Source organism: Chionomys nivalis, chromosome 1 (assembly GCF_950005125.1).
Source record: "Chionomys nivalis chromosome 1, mChiNiv1.1, whole genome shotgun sequence".
Taxonomy (NCBI): domain Eukaryota; kingdom Metazoa; phylum Chordata; class Mammalia; order Rodentia; family Cricetidae; genus Chionomys; species Chionomys nivalis.
In genome coordinates, this window is record NC_080086.1 from 27,527,414 (window position 1) to 27,555,411 (window position 27,998).

General features: G+C 47.7%; 1 protein-coding gene across 2 annotated transcripts; it reads right to left on the minus strand.

Moving 5' to 3' along the window:
- Positions 1 to 56: 56 nt before the first annotated feature.
- Positions 57 to 27,998, minus strand: Foxj2 (forkhead box J2). 2 transcript variants are annotated; one of them, XM_057780244.1, is made up of 11 exons: positions 27,866 to 27,998; positions 17,694 to 18,040; positions 14,606 to 14,680; positions 12,694 to 12,762; positions 12,385 to 12,525; positions 11,501 to 11,699; positions 7,430 to 7,813; positions 6,922 to 7,023; positions 5,364 to 5,573; positions 4,347 to 4,445; positions 57 to 2,914 (listed from the first exon to the last, which is right to left on the minus strand). In XM_057780244.1, the coding sequence occupies exons 2-11, from the start codon at positions 18,024 to 18,026 to the stop codon at positions 2,826 to 2,828; spliced, it is 1,701 nt and encodes a 566-aa protein (XP_057636227.1). In that variant the 5' UTR covers positions 18,027 to 18,040; positions 27,866 to 27,998; the 3' UTR covers positions 57 to 2,825. The 2 variants fall into 2 exon arrangements, with proteins under 2 accessions (XP_057636227.1, XP_057636219.1); XM_057780236.1 differs by having other exon boundaries at positions 7,394 to 7,813.

A 27,998-nucleotide genomic window follows, 5' to 3' on the forward strand; every position in this document is an offset into this window, starting at 1 on the left:
TGGCGAAAAGAAGTTAGAGAGAACTACCAATAAGATAAAAACTGGAAACATTCCTTTTTGTTTTTTTATTAAGAAAGCATGCAAAAAAAAATTAAGTTGTGAGCCTATACACCATCTTCCCAGCCTGCACCAATGCAAAGCATTATGGGTGGTATAAAGAACTCACCAAACTAGAAACATGGGGAGTTGAGGAGAGGAAGCCTAGGATTGGCGGATCAATACCAAATGACCTCTCCTTCTGTCCTCCTCCTCTGCTTTTTCCCTTATTTCCTCTTAGAGGCAGTGACTCCTACAATTTTGCACACATCACCCAAGACAACAACGACAAAACTTCACGTCCAGCAACACTGGACCAACAAAATGAAGTAGTTTTCTTTCCGCTTCACGGAGGGGAGGGAAACTGAGGCTCAAAGGGAATCAAGTTTGTCCTGTGCCATTTTGCAAGCCTGAGCCTGGTGGAGGAGAGCTGGAAGCCCAGGAGGCCTCAGGCCATCTCCAGGCCCAGCCCATACTTCAGCCGCTCTGGCTGCCCACTGGGGCTCTTCACAAGACTGGTTCTCAGGACACGGAGGAGCCAGGGGCCTTTAGGAGTGTGGTTCAGCCTGCCCTTCCCAACCTCGTAGAGATCTGACCAGGAAAGCTTTAGAAAAGAGGAGTGTTGCTCTGCAAAGGCAAGAGGTTGGGGAAAAACCAAAGGGAAACTACGGAGAATAAACCTGGATGGAAGGAACAAGGAGATGCCCAACTGGGTACCAAGCAAAGGCATGTGCTGCCCACTAGAGAAACACTCCCTTCCCCAGTGGGAAACACTGCATCATAGTTCAACCCTACCAAACGCTCCCCAATATAATCTCCCATCGTGCTGGAGGTCACTGGCTTTTTCTTATCCCCCTTCTTTCCTTACGAAGGCTTCTTCAAGAGATAAAGTGCTCTTCAGTGAACTGCCCTAGCTTGCCCCTTCACCTTGCCTCACCGGACTGCGACAATCTCATACACAAACCCCTTCTAAAGAAAGGAAAGGGCGAAGGGGAAATCAGAATGGAAAGCACACTGTCTGGAAATCATGGATAAACAAAAGAAAATGAACAAATCTCAGAAACCACAAAGAGATCGACCTTGTCTAGTCTATGCATTTTGTCCATTCCAGAAAAATGTAAGTAAACTTGGTCTCCCTCTCTCAAGTCAAATCCAATAAACACACTCACTGAGAACTCTGAGCAGTAAGCCCTGGCCACTTACTGTTAATGGAGATTACTCATCCTACGGTAGGAGTGACCTGCCCTCACTGGATCCTGTCTCTGTATTAATTTCCCTCTTATAATTTTCACTGCCCGTCAAAAGCAAAAGCTTCAACCCCACTGATAGGGATTTCAGGAGCAGCACTCCCTGTGTTGTTAAACAGACAACACATTCCTGCCCTGCGTCTATGCCAACTTCCTTTTTCCCCTCCCTCCTATCAGCAATATCACGGATATGGGTCTGCCAAGACAGGCAGGAAAGAAGTTTCCGGAGCACGTCCAGGGCATGAGGAAACCCAGAATGAGAATGGCTTCCTTTTGTCATTTGAGGCTCCCAGAAAATGGGAGACAAAAATAAGACAGGTGGATTATTTGGACAAATAGCTATAGGAAGACAAAATAGTATTTGCTGAAGGGGAAAAGATGGAAGATAATTTACATATGCAGTAATAGCCACAGTTAATTCTCAGAAAGAATTATTTTCCAAAGTCAAATGCTTTAAGTTGAAAGTGTTCCCAAGATGCTGAACCTATAATGAACAGTGGTCCTCATGCCCTCCCATATAAGCTAACCTGAGAGCGTGATCTAGGAGGAAATCAGGGATACCTAGACAAGGCAGGAGGAAGCCATGGATGTCCTGACATGGCAGGAGGAAGCCAGGGATGCCCTGACATGGCGGAAAGAAACCAGGGATGCCCTGACATGGCAGGGAGAAACCAGGGATGCCTTGACATGGCAGGAAGAAACCAGGGATGCCCTGACATGGCAGGGAGAAGCCAGGGATGCCCTGACATGGCAGGGAGAAGCCAGGGATGCCCTGACATGGCAGGGAGAAGCCAGGGATGTCCTGACATGGCAGGAAGAAACCAGGGATGCCCTGATAGGGCAGGAGGAAGCCAGGGATGCCCTGACATGGTGGAAAGAAACCAGGGATGCCCTGACATGGCAGTGCCACCTAACCTCATGCTGATTTACAGCCCAGCACTTCTCCACGGCTTTCTACCCTCCATGGGGAATGAGGACTACCAGAAGAAAAGGCTGGGTACATAAAGGAAGAGTTCAGAGGACACAATTAGCACCATTGAATAAAACCTGCAAAGTCATGGCTGCCAAACAGTGTCTTAGACCCCCTCCCCTTGCTGAGGCCTCTTCAGGCCAGCCTGAAACAGACAGGAACAGAACACAATCTAGAGAGGAAAGGTAGAAGTAGCATTGCATTTCTCAGAGAAAGGTGAATAAGAATTTCAAACCTTTCTCTACGGCTACCATGGCCAAGATTTGCAGCTTGAAAATTTCAAATAGGAAAGAGGAGGGCTTAGCCCATGGTGAGGGGCAGTAGACTGGGCAGCATATAACCAATAATAATAATAATATAATTAGAATAATAATAAAAGAACTAGGAGGGAACAGAGAATGCGGAAGGAAATGGGATTATCTTCGGCAGCATCTTGCGGTGGCTTCTCTGACAGAGAGAATGGGAAGAAGCTATATATCTATATACAGGTTTGGGGAGGATGGGCGGGGACTGTTCTTCCCCCATGGTGAGACTTCACCACCAGGCCGTGGGCTGATGTCCACTCTGATTCATTAAGTGATCAAGTCCCAGTCGAAGTCATCAGCAATCTCCTCACTGGCACCAGGAGGTGGGACAGGTGGTCGAGGAACCATGTGGTGTGCTGTCAAGGAGAAAGACAGGCCATAAGGGAAACTGGATGAGCACAAGTCCATCGTCTAGATGGGGCATGTCCTGCCCAATGACACCATGAAGAAACAGAGACGCACCACACTGATCAGCCTGCGGTTCTTCCTGTGACAGACTATTAATTCAGCGACAGCTCAGGAGACACACCAAAGTACACGTCATACACTCTGTATTTTTGAAGACTATCTGACACCTTCTTAAGTTATTAAGAAGGTGCTATTATATGAAACAGCAGCATAGAAAGTCCTATTTGTAGTGCATGGACAAAGAAACAGGTGTCACCCTAAAAACTGAACTAGTGCCCACGTGAGATGCCAACAGGGATGTGCCTACAATTCCTTCAAACACGAGCAATCTGCTCATAGGTGCCGTCTGCAGTGGTCCCGTGTCTCCCTGTACTCTGCCCGCCCCAAAGACAGTTCAATCCCACGCTGAGAAAGCAACTCAGTCAGTGGTACAACACTAAGAGACCCTAAGTTTAACCCTAACACTGCCAAAAACAAATATAAAAAAAAAATGGTAGCTAGATCCCTGATCCCTGATACTAATGGTCAGGTAACATGAATCCAAATGTGGGTAAAATGTTTACATAAAGCATGCATTCCATTTGCCTGTCTCCCGTCCTGACTCCACAACGGGACATGAACACCCCTCAGAGCTATCTCTCATTTACGTTTATAATTTTACTTATTTTTAATATTGCGATTACAAAGCAATCTTTTTAATTTTTAAAAATCATTCTATTGTATGTGTGTTTTGCCTGCATGTATGTCTGTGTATCGCATTCATGCAGTGCCAACAGAAGCCAGAAGAGGGTATCAGATCCCCAGGAACTGGAGTTTCAGACTATTGTAAGCTGTATCAACCATGTGGACGCTGGGAATCAAACCCAGGTCCTCTGGAAGAAAAAGTTAGTGCTCTTGACCACTGAGCCATCTCTCTTGCCACATAAGGCAATTTTAAAGCAATCCCAAGTTCTGTAGCTCAGAAGTAAAGCCTGTCTAATATGTGCAAGGTCTAGCTCCACTCCCAGAACTATAAATAGAAAAAATTTAATTAAATAAACTCTTTCTTCTTAGACGGGCAGTGGCGGTGCACCACCTTTAATCCCAGCACTTGGGAGGCAGAGGCAGCAGATCTCTATGAGTTCGAGGCCAGCCTGGTCTAGAGTGAGTTCCAGGACAGGCTCCAAAGCTACAGAGAAACCCTGTCTCAAAACAAAACAACAACAACAAAAAGACTACCCCTCCCTAGAGGGTGGCTCATCTCATCCTTCAGCCTTGGGAACCACACCCCTCACCCATCCTACCAAGTGTAGCCAGAACAGCGAGAGGGCTTGGGAGGAAAGAGAAACAACACTGAGAGATGAGCATGCTTGTCTGTCTGAAACACTCCCCAGCTCTTACCTGGGCGACTGTATCCTGTTGTGTCCTGGGTGGGGATTGGGTACATTGGTGCTGGGCCAGGGTAGAGATGGGAGGTTTGTGGATGCCCATAAGAGTTCACTACCAAAGCAAAACAAGAGTTATTTGACTAGGGGCTTACTGTAGTCAACAAAGCAGGAAGAAAAACACATTCCCAGCTGGGCAGTTTAATACCTTTAATCCCAGCACCTGGGAGGCAGAGGTAGGTGGGTCTCTATGAGTTTGAGGCCAGCCTGGTCTGCAAGAGTTAAGCTAGGACTGTTACACAGAGAAACCCTGTCTCAAAAACAAAAAACAGGGGGCTGGAGAGATGGCTCAGCGGTTAAGAGCACTGACTGCTCTTCTCAAGGACCCGGGTTCAATTCCCAGCACCCACATGGCAGCTCACAACTGTCTGAAAATCCAGTTCCAGGGGATCTGACACCTTCACACCAATGCACATAAAATAAAGTTAAATAAACCATAAAAAAAAAAAAAAAACAAATTAACAAAAAAACCACATTCCCTTGTCCCATCAGCCTCTGTCTCTCTTCCTGCCTTGGTTCATGGATCCTGCAAGCAGGAAGCATTCTGCAGAAGTTACCAGTCCTCGGTTCTTAGGGTGACAAGGGATGGATCCTGGCAGTGTGAAATATCAAAGATCTGAGAATGACCAGAAACACCATCATCAGATCCCTTTTCACTGGCTTGAACCTCCTGTGTAAGTCAGGTGAAGATTATTCCTGGGACAATTTGGAATAAAAACTTTCTTTGCCAAATTTCCTCCCTTTCTAAAAAGTATTTTGATCTCCAAAACCACGGTATGAAAAGGAACCAGGTCTGCTGCTTCTGCAGTTCTTTAGGACCTCCTGCCGGACTTCACTGATCAACAGATGCTGCGTCAATAAACCAGTCCCAGGGCTCAGCCTGGTCGCTGCCTATCAAACTGGCTCCTCCTTTCTCTTCCCTTCACCCTTCGTTTCCTTCACAGTCCACTTCTTTGGCAACTTTGCATAATACCTTGGTTCATGGATGGCTCTGGTTTGCCGCTGGTAAGAGCACAGGAGTCAGTGATGCGGGCGGGGGCAGATGGTCGGTGGGAGCCCCCTTGTGGGGGCATGTGACCAGTCTGGGTGAGGAAGTGGTTGAGCGAGTCACACAGGTTGGCAATGTGATGCTGGTCGAGGGTCCAGTTCTTCTGCTCTGCCTGCCGTAGACTCTCCATCAGCTCTGCAAACGAGAGAGAACATCAGCCAGGCCAACCCCGAGGAGCTACCAAAGCCCCCACCACCCCATCCCTGGTGCAGCTTCCTCCCATCTTGTACCACCAACACTGTGTACTAACAATAACGACGTATACCTTTTTCTTTCTTGTGTCAGTACATATTGAAATGCAGTATGTCAACAAGTATCATTAAATGTGGCAGTTTTTAATTAGAATTGTTTTTCTCTAGGACTGTATTAACCTTATTCTATACTCACAATTTTAGAATAAAAAAAGACTATAAATAATCCTATTCATTTCAGTCTAGCTAAGGATGATTCTTGCAAAATTTGAAACTACCTTTTTTTTTCTCAAAGGGGAATCCCAAAGTGACCATCCAGAGGCCATGATTTACATCTTTTCAACTTTCCATTCTATTTATTCCTTGCCAAATTCTTAATTTGCATCTCATTGCAAATTCTTATTTTAATTTGCATCTCATTGATGAATAAAAATATTCAAAGTGGGGCTGGAGAGATGGCTCAATAATTTAGAACAACGTCTGCTCTTCCAGAGGACCCAGGTTCAATTCCCAGCATCCACATGGCAGCTAACAGCTGTCTGTAACTCTTTGACCCCCTTACACAGACATACATGCAGACAAAACACCAATGTACATAAAATATGTAAATATATTATTTTAAAAATGTTTGGAACTGGAGAGATGGCTCAGAGGTTAAGAGCTACTCTTGACCTGGCTACTCTTTCAGAGAGCCTGAGTTCAATTCCCAGCAACCACATGGTGGGTCATATCTATAAAGAGATCTGGTGCCCTCTTCTGGTGTATAGGAGTACATGCAGACAGAACACTGTATTCATACTAAACAAATCTTTTAAAAAATTTCCAAGTGACTTGATGAATTCCCTATCATTTCTCTGTCAGAAAGCAAAAACTACAAAACGGTGGTATCTGACTCCCAGGAGCCTCTCTTCCTCCCCAAGACAAAGATGACGAGCACAAAGCATTGTGGTATTACAACAATGGCAAACACTGAGTCAACCTGAAAAGACTTATATCTGGCCAGGCGGTGGTGGCGCAGACCTTTAATCCCAGCACTCGGGAGGCAGAGGCAGGCGGATCTCTGTGAGTTCGAGACCAGCCTGGTCTACAAGAGCTAGTTCCAGGACAGGCTCCAAAACCACAGAGAAACCCTGTCTCGAAAAACCAAAAAAAAAAAAAAAAAAAAAGACTTATATCTGTCTTGTATAACATGCAGCAGTGATGAAATTCTCAGTCCCACAACCCAAATGGGCATCACTTGGGTCCTGGTACATCCCTCTTCCCACTCCGGAAGTGGTCCTTAAAGTGCTAACCTGAGAACTGGGACTGCTCAATGCTGGACCAGTTGAGCCGGTTCACCATTTTGAAGCTCTCCTTTAAGGAGTCGATATTGGAGCACCAGTCTGGAGGGAAGGCTGCGGAGAGAAAGGCGGGTAGTGAGCTAGGCAGGAGAGAGCAGGCAACACGTGCAAGTCGCTCACCGCGACCCACCCAGTTTAACAGCTTCCTGACCTAGAAAGCTATGGCCGCTCCCTCACTGGAGATTCAGGAATGGTAGTGACCTGTGACCTGTCCTTTTAGCACTGCAAACCAATGCTAATTCATCTGTGACCATGAATGGGAAACAGTGAGACCCCCAACCTCAATCCCCCACAGTACAGGGCTTTATGGAGCGACTTCCATTGGCTGAGATGAGGGAAGAGGGTAAGAGACTGAACCTAAAAGACCAGCTGCTAGGTTTTCCACCCATGGCTCCTCCACGCCGGCAGGACAGAGTTCACTCACCCTCCTCCCAGCTTCCTCTGTCCCCTCCGTGCTCACCAAAGCCAGTGCTGTTGATGGGCGCCTGGCTCTGTGCTTGCTGCTGCGGTGGCTGCTGGGCAGGGTGGGAATGGTGCTGATGAGGGTGGTAGCCGCCATGCTGCAGTGGCGGGGGATGCATGGCCATCACAGCGGGGGGGCCATAGCCTTCGGCTCCGGCTTGTTTTCCCCCTGGGGTAGTACAACCATCAGGGCTTGGGGTGTGCAGTGGAGGGGCACCCCCTACAGCTGAGGGGCCCTGTGCGGGTGCTTGTGGCTGCTGTGGCTGTGACTGTTGGGGCGGCGGCGGCTGCTGCTGCTGTTGCTGCTGCTGCTGAGGTGGAGGTTGCTGGTACATGTAGTAGTTGTTAGAAGGCGGCATGTCTCCCAGGAGTGAGGAAAACCCTGCCAGGGAGGAGGAAATAGGGAAGTGATTTGAGCTAGACAGTTTCACTAAATAGCATCTTCTCTTAGGACGAGAGCTCGAGTAGAAGAGCTGAAAGGACAAGAGCATAATCTGTGACCGTGAGGACCCTGTGCCCCTCCTACAAGGTAACAGACCAGAAAATCAGTTAGGTTACAGGAAAGCTTCGACGCACTGGTGACCACAGAAATATTAATAAGAATTTTTTTTTTTTTTTTTTTTTTTTTTTGGTTTTTCGAGACAGGGTTTCTCTGTAGCTTTGGTGCCTGTCCTGGAACTAGCTCTTGTAGACCAGGCAATAAGAATTTTTAAAACCTTCATTGGTGACCTTTAACGCTACTTTTAGGGGACTTAGGTATAGGGCTGGGATCAGTTTCAAAGGAAGTCACATCGTAGATGAAATTAAAGAAATAAATTATAATGGCTTGCTCCACCTGATTGGCTCTGCAGGTCTCTGTGGCTCTGCTTTCTCGTATTCACAATCAGGAAATGCAGCTTGGGTGGGAAGCAGCATCCGGACTGGTTAATCTCTCCAGCAACTGGGCAAGGAAGAGCTAACCTGGAGGAGTGTCCAGCCTGCAGCTCCCAGGAGGAAGGCAGCTCATGACAGTGGCAAATACGGCAGCACATAACCCCAAACTCTCCGCCACTCAACCAGCTCTCAAAATCATTAAGTTCCTTAAACATTACCAGGTAGTTTTCTTAAATTGTGTTTTCTGGGAGGGCAGTGGCGGCACATGCCTTTAATCCCAGCGCCTGGGAGGCAGAAGCAGGAGGATCTCTGTGAGTTCAAGGCCAGCCTGGTCTAAAGAGACCCTGCTGAGGAGAAAACAGAAGGGAGAGAAGGGAACAGGGAAGGAGGATGACAAAGGCGGCCTGGAAGGAGGGAGGAGCGGAGAGGAAACTCACGACATATCAGCAGGTTCTGAAAGGGGATCAACCCAAGTTTACATTTTCTCTCTGCTGGGATGACAGACCTCAGACAGAAGAGTTAATGTGACGGAGGCCCTTGTGTCCCTCAATGCTGCCCATGCTGCCTACAATGGACAACCCAATATACAGGAAGACCTGATGCCTCCCTTGAACCCCCAGCTCTACCAATACATCTTCTTCTTTAGGAATATATGAACTGGGGCTGTAAAGATGGCTCAGTGGGGTAACGTGCTTGCTGTGCACTTGTGAGATGCAGTGTTCGGATCCCCAACACCTATGTGAATGCTGGGGGCGTGTACAGACACTGTAATCCCAGTACTCAGGGGGCAGAGAGAGGAGGGTCCCAGAGCAAGGTGACTAGCCCTAGGGCTCACCTGATGTTGATCTCAGAACTCCACAAGCATACACATTTTACACAGACAGACACATTTGAATATTCAAATACAAAAACATACACATGCAAAAACGTGTGCATGAGCGTGCAATTGTGTGTATCTGTGTGTGTGTGTGGTTGCTTTTTTGGTCAACTTTACATAAGCTAGGGTCATTTGAAAAGAAGGAATATCAATGAGGAAATGCCTCCATCAGATTGGGTATGCAGGCATTTCTGTGGGTCATTTTCTTAATGATGATTGAAGTGGGAGGGCCCTGACCACTGTGGGTAGCGCCATCCCTGTGCAAGGGGTTAAGAAAGCAGGCTGAAGCTGGGCATGGCAGCACACGCACTCAAAGAGACGGAGGCAGGCAGATCTCTTTGAATCCCAGGCCAGCCTGATCTATATAGTAAGTTCTAAGACAGCCAGGGCTACATAAAGAAACCCTGTCTCAAAAAGAAAAAGAAAGAAAGTAGACTGAGCAAGCCATGGGAAGTCAGTCAGTTAGTGGCACTGCCCATGGCCTCTGCTTCAGTTCCTGCCTGTCCTCTCGAGGTATCCATCTTTCAGTCATGGTCTGTAGCACAGCGACAGGAAGCAAACCAGAATACTGTACAGATACAATCACAGCAGAGCACCGGGCCACACCATCTCAGGACGCCACCCAATAAGGACTTTTAAGTAGCTCTCACTCAACAACTGTGGAAATTTGCAAATGGGCAAGATATCAGCTGCTGTTGAGAAATTACTAGGTATTCATCGTGCTGGGAATGGTAAGGTGTGGTGGAGACTAAAGGAGAGGTGCTCACCGCTGAGCAATGCATGCAGAAACGGAATTCATAGGGAATGATAGGATGTCTGGGAAATTCACTCAGCCATTCCCACTTCGAAACAAGCTCCGCGGCAAATACAGTAAGCTTAATAAAATAAAGTTAAGTGACGGAAACCAGGGGTTTGTTATTTATCCACTCTGCTCTGGTATCTGTTTGAAATATTTTAAAATAAAAAATAACAAATAAAAAACACACTAGCTTTAATCCCAGCACTCAGGAGGCAGAGGCAGGGGGATCTCCCTGAGTTCGAGGCCAGGCTAGTCTACAGAAAGAGGTTCAGGACAAAAGCCTTCATAGTGGGGCCCTGTCTCAAAGGAAATAACAATCATAATAAAGCGCTAGGGGCTGAAGATGAGGTTCAGTTGGCTGCCCCAGCCACAGCTCAGTGTTTGCTCTGATTGTATTCAGTCCTGGTTCCCATCCTAGCACTTAAACCAGACACGTAACAGAACACACCTGTAATCCCAGCACCCAGGAGAGAGAAGGATCAGAAATTCAAAGTCATCCTTGGCTAGACTGTCTCAAACTCAAGGCCAGCCTGAGACATCTGCCATTACCTCTCAATCTCACTAACTAACTAGAAAGAAAAGCAAGTTATTTACTTTGATAAAGCGGAAGGATTCTTTGGGCAAGGATACTACTACTGCCCCCTAGTGGTCATGCTCTGAATGACTGGCTCAGAGTCCACTGCTATTCCAGAACTAGAGGTGTGGCACACTGGTGCAGCGCACGTACACACACACACACACACACACACACACAGGACCCGAGCTCGGATCCCCACTACTTGAGGGAGGGGGTGAGGGATGATCGTCTTAATTCATTTTCTGAAGATAATAACCCAATCAACTGTCTGGCACCAAAGAGTTTAGTCCTTATATTTCCTCTGACCAGTGACCAGTTTCATATATTAAAACAAGAAACTGGGGGCTGGCAAGATGGCATATCAGCTAAATGTATTTGCTGCCAAGCACAACCCAAGTTTGATCCCTGGGACATATATGGTAGAAGAAGAGAACTGAGTCCCACACGTTTGTCCTGACAACATGTGTGCATGGGCATGTGCAGTGTACACACACGCACGCGCGAGCACACACACACAAAGATGCAATTTTTTTTTTTTTTTTTTTTTAGTTTTTCAAGACAGGGTTTCTCTGTGGTTTTGGAGCCTGTCCTGGAACTAGCTCTTGTAGACCAGGCTGGTCTCGAACTCACAGAGATCCGCCTGCCTCTGCCTCCCAAGTACTGGGATTAAAGGCACAAAGATGCAATTTTAAAAAACAACCAAAAAACAGAAAGCCAGAAGAGGAGAGAATGTTACCGCTTATTTGACAATATAAGGAGCCTTTAATCCCAGAACTCAGGAAGCAGAGCCAGGCAGATCTCTGCGAGTTTGAGGCCAGCCTGATCTACACAGTGAACTCCAGACAAGCCAGGAATACATAGAGATACCTGGTGTCAAAGAAAAATAGGAAAGACAGAAAAGAAACCTAAGGCTGTCACACGCCTGTCCTGGCTGCAGACTCACCGTGCTGTGAGGAAGAGGAGGACCTCTCCAGCATGGACTTGTAGAGGTTGCGGAAGGACCAGCTGAGGTCCTGAAAGTTGATCTCTGAGTAGGAGAATTTGAAGTCATGGTTGGTGTTGTAGAGGGGAGGGGCGCCCTCTGTGCTTTCGCGGCCTGGAGCCCCTGCTGCCACTGCTCCACCATCCACAGACCCCGGGCCCTACAGAAACAGGTAAGGATGATATCTCAGTCCCTTCTGGAGCAGTACAACCCTCCTAAGGCCACCAGCCACCAGGCTCTCAGGCCCATTCCTGTCACCTTCTCCAGCTGACCAGTTTCTCACCTGTTCTTCCTGTTCTGGTGGGCTCATGTCTTGAATCTGACCTCTACTGTCACTACCCATTTCTTCTCTATGACCCTTCCCCAGGGTCCCTTTGCCTTCCTGTCCCGGCTGCAGCTTTCCTGGCTCTAAGACCCTTCCCCAGGGTCCCCTTGCCTTCCTGTCCCGGCTGCAGCTTTCCTGGCTCTATGACCCTTCCCCAGGGTCCCCTTGTCTTCCTGTCCCGGCTGCAGCTTTCCTGGCTCTAAGACCCTTCCCCAGGGTCCCCTTGCCTTCCTGTCCCGGCTGCAGCTTTCCTGGCTCTAAGACCCTTCCCCAGGGTCCCCTTGCCTTCCTGTCCCGGCTGCAGCTTTCCTGGCTCTTGTTCTTTTCATCACCTATTTTCCTGATTTGCTCAGCATTCTGCCATTCTTCATCTGCCCCAATCTGGTTCCCTCCCCTTCCTTCTTTCTCAGTCTCCTTGCCTAGCATATCATAGGTCCTTAGCACGTAGCTGTGAACAGGGCAGTATCCAAACCTACTCAGCCATTCATCAACTGCCCTGTGCCCGTGGCCCGATTCCTACCTGGCTGTAGCTGGCCATGGAAGAGGGGCTCTGCAGTGACATCTGAGGAGTCCCCTCATGAGGCAGTGAGGTTTCTCCACTCCCTGGAACACCTCCCCGGGGGCTTTTGCTGGCCTCCTGTTCTGGGGAGTCTTGGGGCAGCTGAGAATTATAAAAAAAAAAAAAAGAGAGAGAGAGAGAAATCTATATGCAGGGGTGAAACACCTACCCGCAGTCCACACCTTTGTCTCCCCTTTGCTATTAACCCACACCTACCACAGAAATGACTAACAGCCAAGAAAGGGATGTCCCAAAGAGGGAAGCACTTACGTCATCATCTGGAGGGTGCCTTCTCTTCCGGGAAATGTCAGGGCAGGTGTCAATTGTCCAATAAGAGCCCTGGAAGGAGAACCCAAGCCCACCAAGAAGAAACGTATTACCTATAGAAGTTCCTGTGGAAACAGGTGCTCAGGAAGCTTCTCATAGTCGTGCTGGGAATGGGGTGGAGCTGGGAAATGTAACTCAGTGCCAGAAAGCTTGCCTAGCATGGACAACGCCTCAAATTGGATTCCCCAGCACAGAAGAGAAGAAGGAAGAAGGAAGTGAGATCAAGCAAGAAGGAGGGGCAAGGGAAGGAGAGGAGAGAAAAGCACAGTGCTGGACATCCAGACAGAAGCCCAGGGAGCGGAGGACCAGTGAGGAACGAATCTGTCCTCAAAGTCACTGAGCAGAGCAAACACTAGCTTCAAGTTTTCCAACGGGGCAGAAGAACAACGGTAGCTATGTCAGAGAACTGGAAATGGCCAGAAAAAAACAACCGTTTCCCCTTATGAGCTGAGGCAAAAGTCCAGTGGGCTTTAGCATTTGTCAAATGGGGAGAATGCCCCCTCCTCCTTTCTCCCTTTGGAAGGTAAAAGCTGAAGACTTTGCATAGAAAAGACTTTGCTTCCAAAAGATAGTAAGCAAACTGGGTATGTTGGCACACACCTGCAATCCCAGCACTCAGGAGGGACTGAGGTAGGAGGATGGTAAATTCAAGGCCAGCCTGGGCTATACAGTGAGCTAGTCTCAAAAAAAAAAAAGGTGATGAGCTAACATTTTACATGTAGGAACAAGTGGCACTCAAAGGAGTAGCAGCCTGGGCTACAGAGTAAGATTATCTCAGAAAAATAAAACAGGCTGGGCATAGCAGCACACGCCTTTGTTATTTATTTGTCTCTTGTTTTTTAAGACAGAATTTCTCTATAAGGCCTTCGCTATCCTGGAACTCTCTACGTAGACCAGGTTGGCCTTTTTTTTTTTTATTAATTTATTTATTTATTAAAGATTTCTGTCTCTTCCCCACCACTGCCTCCCATATCCCTCCCCGTCCCCCAATCAACTCCCCCTCTCTCATCAGCCCTAAGAGCAGTCAGGGTTCCCTGCCCTGTGGGGAGTCCAAGGACCTCCCACCTCCTTCCAGGTCTATTAAGGTGAACATCCAAACAGCCTAGGCTCCCACAAAGCCAGTACGTGCAGTAGGATCAAAACCCAGTGCCATTGTTCTTGACTTCTCAGCAGTCCTCATTGTCCGCTATGTTCAGTGAGTCCGGTTTTATCCCATGCTTTTTCAGACCCAGTCCAGCTGGCCTTGGTGAGTTCCCGATAGAACATCCCCATTGTCTCAGTGTGTGGGTGCACCCCTCGCGGTCCTGAGTTCCTTGCTCGTGCTCTCTCTCCTTCTGACCAGGCTGGCCTTGTACTCACAGACATCCACCTGTCTCTGCCTCCTGAGTGCTGGGATTAATGGTGTGCATCACAATACCCACCTTGGTATATGCCTTTAATCCCCCCACTCAAATCTCCGAATTGGGGGCTAGCTATTAAGTTCTAGGCCTACACAGTAAGACTCTATCTTAAACATAAGAAGAAAGAAAAGAAGGAAGGATTGAGTAGGGGAGGGGGAGACAGGAAGGAAGAGGTGAGGAGGGAGGAAGGAAGAAAGAAGGAAGGAAAGAAGGAGAACCTCAAAATCAACTCTATCATAAACATCCCTATTAAAAACAAAAAGATTTCATTGTTTTCCTTAGTCACCCGTTCTAGTGAGGAGCCAGAAGCTTGACAACTGTGTTCTTCCTTTGAGGAAAAACACGATGCTTTTAAAACTAACATGGCTTCCTCCTCCAGGTAATTAGAGCAGCCACAGGACTGAGTGTCAGCTACTTCGCTCTCCCTTCTCCCTCAGGGTTCCCCAGCATCTCACCTTCCCAGGGTCGTCCCGAGGTCTGGGCACCTTCCGGAAGCACTTGTTAAGAGAAAGGTTGTGTCGAATGGAATTCTGGGGAAGCAAAGAAGCAAGTTAGGTCTGAGCCTTCTCCAAAGGGACACAGAAGAACATACAGCAGAGTCCAGGGCACACGCAGCAGCTCTTCACTGTACTGCTGGAAGGCCCAGAAGCCACACAGAAAGCAGTGGGCAGGGGTGAGAAGAGAGAATCACCGAATTAACTGGGGAGAGGCAATGGCGACCAGGTGGTCCTGAACGCTAATTTTACAGTTTTTCAGCCTTCCTACCAAACTGACAACAGGTTCTATGCCTCAAATCAGGAGGATCGCTGAGGTCATGCCAGCCTGATGATAGTGAGTTCCAGGACAGCCAAGAGTTACATGGTAAGACGCTGACGTTGTCTCAAAAAACAAACAACAAACAACAACAAAAATAGCCAGACACGGTGCTCCACATCTGTACGCCCAGCACTTAGGAGACACAGGAGCCAGCCAGCTCTACAGTCACATGAGTTCTAGGGCAACCAGGGCTGCGTGAAAAGACCATCTCTCAAAAAAGCAGTCAGGCATAGGTGCATGCTCTTAATAAACCCAGCTCTCAGGAGGAAGAGACCAGGGAATCTCTGTGAGTCTGATACCACTCTGGTTTACACAGAGAGTTCCAGGACAGCCAGAGCTACATGGAGAGACCATGGGAGGAGAGGTGCTGACGAATCAATGAGACAGGGGGGTCCGGGGGTAAAGTGCCTGCCACACAACCCTGGGGCACCTGATTCCTGAAACCCATATACAGACAGAAGGGAGAGGCTCAACTCTACAAAGTTATCCTCTGACCTCCACAAGCACATCGTAGCACAGGCCCGTGAGCACGCACACACCCCCTATGCACACATACACATAATAATAATTAATAATAATACATTTCAAGTAGGGATGGGGAAATAGTTCTGTGGATAAAGAGTGTGCCACCCAAGCAAGAGACCTAAGTTACCTAAACTCAAATCTCTGGAATTCACACTAACTAGGTGTAACCAAGCACAGCTGTAATCCCACAGGCTTTAGGATTAGATGTGAAGTGGAGTAAGATTCCTTGGAAGAAGCAGGGGTTGGTGGCGCACACCTTTAATCCCAGCACTTGGGGAGGCAGAGGTAGGTGGATCTCTGTGAGTTCAAGGCCAGCCTGGGCTACAGAGTGAGTTTCAGGAAAGTTAGGGCTACACAGAGAAACCTAGTCTTGGGGAAAGAAAAAAACAGAAACAAACAACAACAAAAAATGCTGGAAGATCACACTACACAGTATGCATGTACTCACCTGTACACACATGAACACACCCACACCAACAAATAAACACCTCAAATTCATATCTACCACCACCTCTCTTCTCAATTCCCCACGAAAAGCAAAAGAACAGTATTTTTCTACTGTTTACATATATTATGATGAGAAAAATAATCCGATAGGGAGATGGCTCAGTAAATAAAGCTCACCAGTGCAAGGACTAATTTAAATACCCGGAACCCACTTAAAGCCAGGAGCAGCAGGGTGTTCTATGACCCCAGGGTTACACACTAAGAGCACTATGTTGTCCTATTGCAAATGGGAGGCACAGACAGTGCCCACAAATCAACAGGCCACTCAGTCTGCTACACACGAGTTAACAACAAAGAGATAGAGGGCAAGGACCAACACCCAAAGTTGTCTTCTGAGCTCCACATATGCTGTGGCACACAACACTATGGCACCCTTGTACCCTCACTAACATACAAAAACACACACGCAAGTGCACGCACGCACGCACGCACGTGCGCGCGCGCGCACACACACACACACAGAGAGAAAAGGACTTTAAAAAAAAAAACAAAACTCAGGAATGAAACCAAAGCACAGACCAGCTCCGTTTTCTCAACAACACTCAGAATGACCATATCTGGAGAAAAGGAAAAGCCGTGGTATGTATGTGTTGGTATATCGAGAGATGTAGCCTAGAGGAACACATGTACCAAGGGAAGATTGAATGCTTCCAACAGCCTCAGCTCATCATCTGGTTTGTAAGTCAATGGTGATTTATGGAGTGAGAAATGAGAAAACAACATTTAATTCCCACTCCTCCTCAACATCTGGCAAATGAGTTGCTGCTCCAAATGACTACAAGAAAGCCTGGCTTGGTACTGCAGGCCTGTCATCCCAATACTGGGCGGTCAAGACAAGAGAATCAGTAGCTCGAGGTCAGCTTCAGCTACGTTTGTGAGTTCCAGGTCAGACCAGACCAGCCCAAGCCATATGAGACATTGTCCCAAAATACATAGATCTTTGGGGGATTTATTGTTTGGATTCTTCTACTTCTTCTTCCTCCTCCTCCATCTTTTTCTTCTTTTTTGTTTGGGGAAGGGTCCTACTATGTAGCCCTAGCTGAACTGGAACTTGCTATGTAGACCAGGGTGGTCTTGAACTCAGAGATCCACCTACGTATACTTCCAAAGTGCTGGGATTAAAGGTGTGTGTGACTAAACCTGGCTAAAAAATATGTAGTTTAATATCAACCTTCCTTCTTTTTGCAAGGAGGGTTCCCACTGTCTCTCCCTAACAACATCATTGCTTGGTTAGTGAACCAGCTATTGGTAAAGGACCTGGTTACTCTCTTTCTTAATATACATACAATGTTTCAAAAGACAATGACAAGGGAGCTATAGAAATTTGATGAGTTTCCTACCAAAGCAGGAGTCATGCCTTGCATTGCTCAATGACTTGGACATTGCAGAGCCACAAGAAAGACAAGAAATCAAAGACTGCCCTTTTGGGGGAACCAGACAATAAGAGGGTGTGGTAACCAACAGCATCCTGCTATCCCATAACTATACTTAATTACTTGGCATCACTAGTGTTTCCATGATAAAAGTGCTGAGGTTGATTTATACTCAAGTAAATAAAAGTAGGGGTAGAAGGTAAGAGTTTATATATCCCTGAGACAAGTCGGAATGAACCAGACCAGGATATAGGAAGAAATAAAAGTAGGGGAAAGATTGCTAACGGCAAAGTACAAGCCCAGGTTGTAGAAAAAATCCTACCTTCCAACCAATGCCAGCATTCTTGTAATAGGGGAAGTTATCGCAGATCCAGCGGTAAATCTCACTGAGGGTCATCTTCTTGGCTGGCGATGAGTTGATGGCATAGGTGATGAGGGTGGCGTAGCTGTAGCGTGGCTTGCCATCTTGGTGGACTGCTGCTTCATCTTTGCTGAGGGTGGCGTTAGGATCTGTGGGAGAGCCTGGGGAACACTTTCGGCTGCCCCCTGGAGGCACAGCCTGAGAAGCGCTCCCCAGCTTCTCAATACTAGCTCGGAGAGTTAGCTGGGGCAGCCAGTCTATGGAGGTGAGGCTGCTCTCTAGGTCGGAGGCCATTGTGCTTCTGGGTTCTGCAGAGAAGAGGACAAAGAGGGGAGGAAGGCAGATTAATTTTCTGTTTATTGGAGCCAGAACAACCCCTTGTCCAATGCATAAGGCAAGCAGCTTCTTCCCATTTTAATTCCTACTCGAGAACGCTCTCCTGAGACAACCACGATCCCAAGTACAAGTGCCACAAGTCTCCCACCAGATGACGGAGTGCTTCATACCCCCATCTTTATCTTTGGGAGATCCGCCTGCCTCTGCCTCCCGAGTGCTGGTGGCGCACGCCTTTAATCTCATACCCCCATCTTAATGGAGAGTGTCACTACAAGGCCTGGCCTGCTGTTGACAGAATTTTCTGTCCCTCCCAGTTCCACAGACGTTCAGTCCCAAAGAAACACACAGAGGCCTACATTAATTATAAACTGGTTGGCCTAGTAGCTCAGGCTTCTTATTAACTCTTACATCTAAACCCAAAATTCTTGTCTGTGTTAGCCACATGGCTTGGTACCTTTTATCAGTGAGGCATTCTCATCTTGCTTCCGCTGTGTCTGTGTGACAACTACAGACTGAGCCTTTCCTCTTCCCAGAATTCTCCTATTCTGGTCGCCTTGCCTATACTTCCTGCCTGGCTACTGGCCAAACAATGTTTTATTAAAACAATACAAGTGACAAATCTTTACAGAGTATAAGACTGTGGGACAATGGTCTTGTGATTGGCCACAAGAATTACGGTTTAAGATGTAAGAGTTAGTTAATAAGAAGCATAAGCTAATAGGCCAACCAGTTTATAATTAATGTAGGCCTCTGTGTGTTTCTTTGGGACTGAACGACTGTGGGACTGGAAGGGACGAAAAAATTGTCAACAAATGGTACGAACATGGACAACTAAATCCACTTAAAACCTAAGACAGCTTGGGAAGTAATTCTAGACCCAAAAGAACAGCGTTAAGCACTGCTTCTTGGTAGTAGCATTTTCTTGGGTGGAGTCTGTTTGCTAGAGGCAAGCATCTATCATTTAAGACAGGCTTCCTGACTCAGTTATAGTTACAAAAACCTTGCAGGTCTTTTAAAGGCCCCGCCACAAAACAATTAAATGGTGTTTATGGGTAGCCGACAGCATGCTTCTTGGTGGTGGCAAGGACCTTGATACTCCACAGAGTTGTGGCAATAAACATGGCTCCCGCTAGTACCTCCACTATGAAGCTAGACTCTCAGAAAGCTAAGGAATGAAGCGGATCCAGCCACCAAAGCCAGCTTTAATCCTAGCCATATCTCTTAGCAAATTAGACTCATGTGGTCAGAAAAAGATATACAGTAAAGACAGATTCAGACACACACAAAAAAAACCCAACAAACTCTAAACGGTTTAAACTGTGTTTAAAAATATATGTAGACTTGTGAGAGAAAAAAAAGTAAGAGAGTAGTCGGGTGTGGTGGGACACACCTTTAATCCCAGCACTCAGGACACAGAGGCGGATCTCTGTGAGTTCAAGGACAGCCTGGTCTACAGAGCAAGTTCTAGGACAGCCAAAGATACAGAGAGAAGCCCTGTCTTAAAAAATATATAAATAAAAAATTAAAAAAAATAGGTTGATCCTGACTTTCCTGAGAAACCGCCACACTGCTTTCCAAAGTGGTTGCACAAGTTTACATTCCCACCAGCAATGGATGAGTGTACCCCTTTCTCCACAACCTCTCCAGCAAAGGCTATCATTGGTGTTTTTGATTTTAGCCATTCTGACAGGTGTAAGATGGTATCTTAAAGTTGTCTTGATTTGCATTTCCCTGATCGCAGTTTGGATGCTCACCTTACTAGACCTAGAAGGAGGTGGGAGGTCCTTGGACTTCCCACAGGGCAGGGAACCCTGAATGCTCTTCGGGCTGATGAGGGAGGGGGACTTGATTGGGGGAGGGGGAGGAAAATGGGAGGCGGTGGCGGGGAGGAGGCAGAAATCTTTAATAATTAAATAAATAAATAAATAAATAAATAAGAGTTTAAAATAAAGTTACATAAAGATGGAAACTACACAGAGAATCTGGATACTGTATATTATTGTGCTGTCTTTGAATTGTTTGATGGCTGAGGAAGGAGCAACAGCTGCTAAAAGATTTGATTATAAGTACTGCTGGATTAATTCAACCTAAGTATTTTGACTTCAAAATTTAAGTCAAAAGATACTGACTTTGGAGAAGAGGTTTTGCTTTTGTTTCCACAGGAAATGAGAGGCTGTGGATTTATTCCGGATTAAGAAAAATCAGATTTGATCAAGGAAGACCCCCCCCTCAAAAATCTCCAATGAGAGTGGATGACCCAGATGATCCAACATTTCTGAGGACCTCTTCTGGAGTTTCTTCTGAGTTCTACATCCAGAACAGCCTCAAGACCCCTTTGTGCAGGACCAGATAGCATACACCACAAAAGCTGAAATATTCCAATTCTCCTTAGAGCCCTACAACACAGTATTTTTAAACTGTATACAATAAGTTTTTTAAAAAATCAACCCCACTTAAGCAGCAGGTAAAATTAGCTGAAGTCCATTCTCCAATTACATGACACTTGTATGTTTATATATAGCATCCAAAAGTACATAGCAATAGCACATATAAAGACAGTCTGAGCAAACACAAGTATACACCAATGAAGCACACATCAACACTCTTAAAAGAGTTCCAGACTAAACTAGAGCACGCAATCTTCTGCTACACACATCTAACATAAGGCATGCTAAGCATTTCCCAAGGGCAGGTTCCACCTGAGCTGAGTCTGGGAGCACAGGGCTGTATCCTCAACTGCTCCAGAGACTGAGGCAACAGAATCACACGTTCAAGGCCTGCCTGGGCTACACAGTGAATTCACAGGCAGCCTAGGCAATGAGACCCTGTCTCAAACTAAGAAGGCAAAGAGAGGGGCAAGAGATTGTTCAGCAGTTTAGCACACTTGTTGCTCTTGCAGAGGGTTTAGGTTCCATTCCCAAGGCTCACAACCACCTATAAACTCCAATTCCGGGGAATCCAACACCCTCTTCTGGCCTCCTAGAGTATGATGCACAGGCACACACACACACAATACACATACATACATCCATGTAGGCAAAACACTCATCCATAAAAAATATAACAACTTAGCCGGGCGGTGGTGGCGCACGCCTTTAATCCCAGCACTTGGGAGGCAGAGGCAGGTGGATCTCTGTGAGTTCGAAACCAGCCTGGTCTACAAGAGCTAGTTCCAGGACAGGCTCCAAAACCACAGAGAAAACCTGTCTCGAAAAACCAAAATAAATAAATAAATAAATAAATAATAACTTTAAAAAAATAAATTAAAAAAACAAAAGGGGAGCTGAAGGTGTAGCTCAGTGTAGAATACCTGCTTGGGGTCCTGGGTTCTGTCTCCAGCACCACAATAAAGAAATAACAAATGATGACAACCACCAACAGCAGGATACAAGACTGCCCCAGGGACAGTGGCCCGTGCACAGAGATCACAGCATATACACGGCGTACATTACCAAACAAAGTCACACAGAGGAAACAGATTTTGAGTCCACAGCTACCCTCACACCTTTAAAGCTGCCCCTGGCAGGCTCCCGCCCACAGACACCACCAGGAAGAAGTCATCAGCGGGGACCTCCCACTTCCCAGGCCTGCTGTGCTTCACCAAGCCAGAGAGCCACCCAGCTGTGTGCACACCGGTAACAATCAGATAGCCTGGCTAAAAATAGCCTCCGTGGGGCTAAGAGCTGGCTCCCCTTCCCCGCCCTGCTCCCTCCTTCCTTCCCAGCCAGGCACGCAGACTGGCTGCACCTCCATGCAAACTCCTAGAGCTTGAGAATCCGCCCACGCCTGATGTTTGCCGCCCGCCCAGCCGCCAACCAAACCGCCTAGGCTCTCACCACCAGGGAGGTGTAACTAGCTAGTGACGTGTTGGTGGAGGAAGGTGAGGAACGGGGGACAGTAGCTGTGTGGCCCGGTCTAGAAAGGCTGACAGGAACCTCTGCGTAGCCATTTGGCACTTCCATGGAGCTGAAGCCAGCGAGCCCCTAAGCTCTTGCTGTCTAACAGGTCTGTGCCTGCGCCGCTGCAGGATTCCAGCGAGCATTTCTTGCTCAGTGGCAGCAGGACGGTGCTCTGCACCAGCCACGGCTACCCCTCAGAACTTGGGACGCTGGTGAGAACCCTGTTCTTCGGGCGATGTCTCTGGCAATCCAAAGCCAAAAGGTGCACAACCAGACCAGACACAGGTAAGCACGTACAGACTCACACACCTGGCGGGCCCAAACTCTGTCTCACACAGGACCGACCCCTTAGCCTCTCTCTTAACCCCAGGACACCACATACCTTTCAGGCTCTCACTTTTTCATCCTCAACTGTAGTGTTGCCATAGACAGTTGCCATAGACACTTGCCCTTTCCCCTACAGGTCAGAATTCTGATTCACTCCCCTCCTGACCAGGTCCCACCCTGGAAATCAACCTGTGCTCACATGCACCTGGCCCGGTGCTCCCCATCAGCAACACACCTAGTCCAAAAAGCTGAAGGGAACATCTTCGGTAGCCCAGTCAGCAAGAGATCTAACTGCACCCCAACAGTTGTTTGAGCAGAGAACAACAATGCGGCCATGTTTGTAACTTGTACCAAGAAAGCCTGACCATTCGGCCTTCAGTGCCAACCGTTTCTTCCTAATAGTATCACCTTGCCCCAAACCTTGGAAACTTGGAAAACAACAGGGACACATCACCACTCCAGGAAGCCACACACCTTCTAGCCTGTTGCTGGGTTAAAACATCCCAGCCTCTGGACTACTACAGCAGGGAGCTTGACAGTATCTGTTCCATAGCTGGATACTCTAAGATCAACAGTGACATGTCAATTAGTAAATTTTCAAGGACCAAGTTCATCCCTAGAAAGGTATTACCCTATTCCCTAGTCAGTCGGCCACTGCCCTCTTCAACCTGGGGTGTGTGTGTGTATCTGTGCGAGTGCGCTCACGTGCGTGTGAGTATTGAGTCTGTTGTCCACACTGGTCTCAAACTTCTGGACTCAAGCAATCCTCCTGCATCAGCTTCCCTGGGACTACAGGGCATCAGTTCCTAGCCCTTTTTATCTCCTGCTAAATAACCCAGGGAAGTCTCATCTTCAGAGCCAACATATTTCAGTTATTCCCTCTGAACTGCTCTTGAGCGCAATCTGGAGCATGAAGGTGGATTCAAAGTGTGTAGAGGCCTTACAGAACCCCTTTGACACATGCTAACCACCAGGAATTCCTGGAAGGGGAACACTCCCCGCTCTTTTGAGTTATTCTGCACCCTTCCCCCCCTTGCCTCACACAGGGGAACCCTGAAGTCAGACACCTTTCTCCACTCCCCTCCCAGGCAGCCCTCCTTCCAAACGCAAACCTCAGTGCTCAGGATCCATTCCAGCATGAAATCCACAAAGCTCACAGGGCCTGTCTCTGGGTCTCCCAGCACTCTGCTCTTTAGCCTGGCCCACTTCCTTACCCCCTCACTTCCCCATTCGTAAAGAGCAGTGGAGATTGAGCTTCCTCCATCCTATTCCCAACCCCAACACTGACTCACTAATTGCCCCTAGCCATCCCCTCGCTCCCTGATGAAGTCTTCATGCCTCAGTTTCCCCCTCCAGTAAAAGAAATGAAGTCATAGCCCCTACCAAGCTTTATCCCTGGAGGGACAGGAATGAAGCTAAGGCGCTCATAGCTGCCACACATTCCACACTCCCCAAAATAATGGCACTAGGCTAATGTCCAGGGCTATTATTAGAACAGCAAACAAGAGGTGGTTCCATTTCTCAGGCCGGCCAACCTAGTTACCCAGACCTCTCTCCAGGTGGGCCGCGTGCCACTAGGCTGAGGCAGAACCTGAGTCGGGCCACATTCTTCTCGGCATGCTGGAAGACTGGAAGGAAATAGAGAATCTGGGAAAGGCAGCCAAAGGGCAGGCTCCATCACATCCACGGGAGAGCTAATGAAGACTTCAGTGCTGGGAAAAGGCAGAAAACAAAACAAAGGCAAACAGAACGTCTTCTCGGGAAGCCACGGCCAAAGGTACAGGACCTGTATGCAAGCGTCACAAAAGCCTGAGCTGTTTGCTGCCCATCTTACCCAGACAGCTAATAACTGTCCTCCCGGTGGAACCCAAGCTGGGTATTTCAGAGAGATAACTTCCTGGGCTGTACCTAGTGCCAAAACTAACAGGGCAGTGGCGGAGTGTATCTTGTGATCAGCCACACTGCCTGCCTTTCCAGCCCAGCTCCTAAAGACGAGTCATTTAACGTCTCTGTATCTTAATTTCTATCTCTATAAAATAAACATTCTAATAAGTTAGATATAGTGACTCAAGCTTGTACTCCTAGCACTCTGGGAGGTTGAAGCAGGAAGATTACTATTATTTAAGTCATTGTGAGCTGCTTAATAAACTCAAGGCCAGCCACTGCGATACAGTGAGACACTGTCTCTGTCTCTCACACACACACACAAATCTGAAGTTTTTTTTTTTTTTTTGGTTTTTTGAGACAGGGTTTCTCTGTAGCTTTGGAGCCTGTCCTGGAACTCCCTTTGTAGACCAGGCTGGCCTCGAACTCACAGAGATCCGCCTGCCTCTGCCTCCCCAGTGCTGGGATTAAAGGCGTGCGCCACCACCGCCCGGCCAGAAAATTTTTAAAAAAAATTTTGTTTATTTCTCAAGACAGGGTTTCCCTGGGTAGCCCCAGCTACACTGGCTGGCTACACAGATGCCCTGGAACTCACTCAAACTGGACCAGCCTGCCTTTGCCTCCAGTGCTGGGATTAAAGGTGTGTGCCACACTGACCAGTTTAAATTTCTTTTACATAAAGGTTAACTATTCCTACAACAGTTGTTGTAAAGATTATATAATATTTCTTAAGATGCCTAAAGCACTTATCAGGTGAACCTTTACTTTTGAATGAAAAAAGAAAAGCATATTAGGGGGTCTGGAGAGATGGCTCAGTGGTAAGAGCTCTCGCTCTTCTGGAGGTCCTGAGGTCAATTCCCAGCAACCATGTGGTGGCTCACAGCCTCCGTGCTAAAATCTGGACCCTTCTTCTGGCCTTCAGGCAGGCAGAACACTGTATACATAATAAAGAAATCTTTAAAGCCAGGGAGTGGGGGCACACGCCTTTAATCCCAGCACTTGGGAGAGGCAGGTGGATCTCTGTGAGTTCAAGGCCAGCCTGGTTTACAAGAGCTAGTTCCCAGCTAGGCTCTAAAACTACAGAGAAACCCCGTCTCGAAAAACAAAAAAAAAAAAAAAAAAAAAAAAGAGGAAAGAAATCTTTAAAAAAAAAAAAGAATATTAGTAGGCTGTACGTATGGCTTGGTGTGTTTAACATGCACGTGCAGCCCAAAGTTCAGTACCAAGCACCAAAGTCTTTTAATGGAAAGAGAACACTATGGGCTGAAAAGATGGCTCAGCAGCTAAGAACAGTGGCTGCTTTTCCAGAAGGCCTGAGTTCAATTCCCAGCACCCACACGGTGGCTCACATCTATCTATAACTGTAGTCCCATGGGATGCTTCCCTCCTCTGATGTGCATACTTGCAGAGAAAATACTCATATACATAAAATACGTGTTTTTTGAAAAAGAAAAGAGAACGTCGAAATTACAGCAGATCATAGAGGCAGCATCAGAAAGACCAGAGGTGCAGCGGTCGTGTTGCAAGGCTGGAGCAAAGTTGCAGGCTGTCGGGACATCCGAATTTCCAACGCAAGCTTCCTGCACGTTCCTACCAATCCAGTCCTGACTATGTAAGATCGGGGAACCTCCAAGGATGAAGGGATGGGGAAATATCACTGTCTTTCAAGGGGATTTAGGTGCAGGCCTAAGATACAGTCTGGAAAACAGAACAGTCCACATCACAGTTAATCCGCCCAGCCCCACACGGAGTCCTGTCCCGGCAGAGCCAGTTGAATGAGCGGGTCCGCCTGGAGCAGCTACAGGACAGTTGGCGCTGAGCCGGTCACACTGAGCCGTTCAGAAGCTACACCCCAGCGTCTGGTGAGGTGCTGTGTAAGAAACACACCCCGCTACACCAGACATCTGTTTTTCAAAAGGAGGAGAGGCGGTGCTAGACGTGGAAGTAAAGGACCCTCATCCTTTTTAAGACTGGAGGCACCCATGATGAGGCTCTCCTACCAGTCGCGGAAGCAACAGGCCCAACCTGAGAAAGGGCTGCCCTGCTGCCAGGGATGACTGCCAAGAGGGGGTCGTGAGAATTCCCACTGGTGGGGGAGGGGGACGGCTAAGCTTTTCTCCCAACTGGTTATCCGCACCCTCACCTTTTCTAGGTCCTTGCAGAGAGGGTCACCTGCTTCTACAGGCCTGCCACAAACGATGCTAAGGGATCTGAGAGCAGTCTGAACACAACAATGTACCCTTCTCCGTGTACACACTTAAAACACAGACACCGAGCTACGTTCATTTCCACTGAGAAGCACGCACATCATTGTACAGCATGGCCACCAAACCTGTCAACTCCAGCCCTGAATCACACACCGTCACTACAGAAACCTCCAGGGTCAAGTGACAGGACAGAGACTTAGGCAATCTGCTCATGGCCCATCTAGGAAGGCAGACACTGAAAACCCAAGAGGGGGAAGCCCCATACAGAAGATGATGCACAGTCCAATGACCAGACGGGAGAGCATGCCCGCAGGTCGCGTGACCTCGGGTAAAAACTCAGCTACACTCCAGACACAGTCCAGGCTCAACCAGAAAAAATTTCTTGGTTGTCTTTTGTCCTGCTTTTTCTAAAGATTCTGGATTTTGATAACTCCCTGAGGTAGGATGAAAATTTTCACCACAAGGTTCCTGGGACCCAGAACTAAACAAGAGAACAGGAAGAGAGATGATGAGACCTGTAGATGTTTTCCTGGGAGGAAACTCTATAAAAAAAAAAAAAAAAAAAAAAAAAAAAAACTCCGCAGAAGGTCAGACCTCCCTGGTGGTCAACTCCTGCAGACAAGGTGTGTGGGGGTGGGGGATGAGACCAGTAGATGTTTTCCTGGGAGGAAACTCTAAAAAAAACTCCGCAGAAGGTCAGACCTCCCTGGTGGTCAACTCACTCACAGACAAGGTGTGTGGGGGTGGGGGGCGCTAGGAAACACTCGCTGCCTCTAAACCACAATCTGATTTTTCCGGAGCAACTGTCAGCGAATATAGAGGACTTGAGGCAGAACCAGTATCTGGGGAAGACTTCAGCCCAGCAGTGTGCACTACCCTGGACAGTTTTTTCTCACCTCCGGACATGTGAATTCACCCTTCTTATGGAGGGCAGACATCCAACCTGAAGCAGGGATGTCAGAAAGGCCTCCTGGTACCCAAGATAGATAGGTGGGGACAGATAGTCAGGCAAACAGTCATTGTCACAGACTGGAAGGAAGACTTCTGTTGGCCATTAAGCTGACGTAAGCATGCCCTAGACAAGACACGAGATGCCCCATGACTTTACGGGCAGGTCCACTCAGCAGAGGACAAGACCCAAACAGTGCTGTGGGATTCTGGCTATGCTGTGTCCTGCATTCCTAACAGTAACCATGGCGTCCTTGAAACGCACCTGTTGTCTGTTCTCAGTGCAGAGAGAGCATCCACTTCTTTAGGGACCGCAAATGGCCCATCTCTTTGGTCTCCGAAACCTACCTAAAAAGCCCGTTTCTCAGAGTCTCTGTAACAACATGTGGCTTCCGGTGCAGAAGGTCCATCAGAAAACATCCCCCAGGGAACTCTACCTTCCACCGGCATGAACCCCGAGATCCACCATTTCAGCCCCCCCATACTACTGGTGCGTAAAGACCACAGAGAGAAGATGCAAGAAAGCACTAACCTGCCTCCAAGGTTCCCCCAGCTACCGGAGGAAACCACCTGGTACAGAAGTCTGTGGTTGCAGGGATTCCCCTCTTCACAGGCAGGTGACGGGGCTCATCCTCTGTGACTCTTCCAGCGCCTGGCGGAGCCTC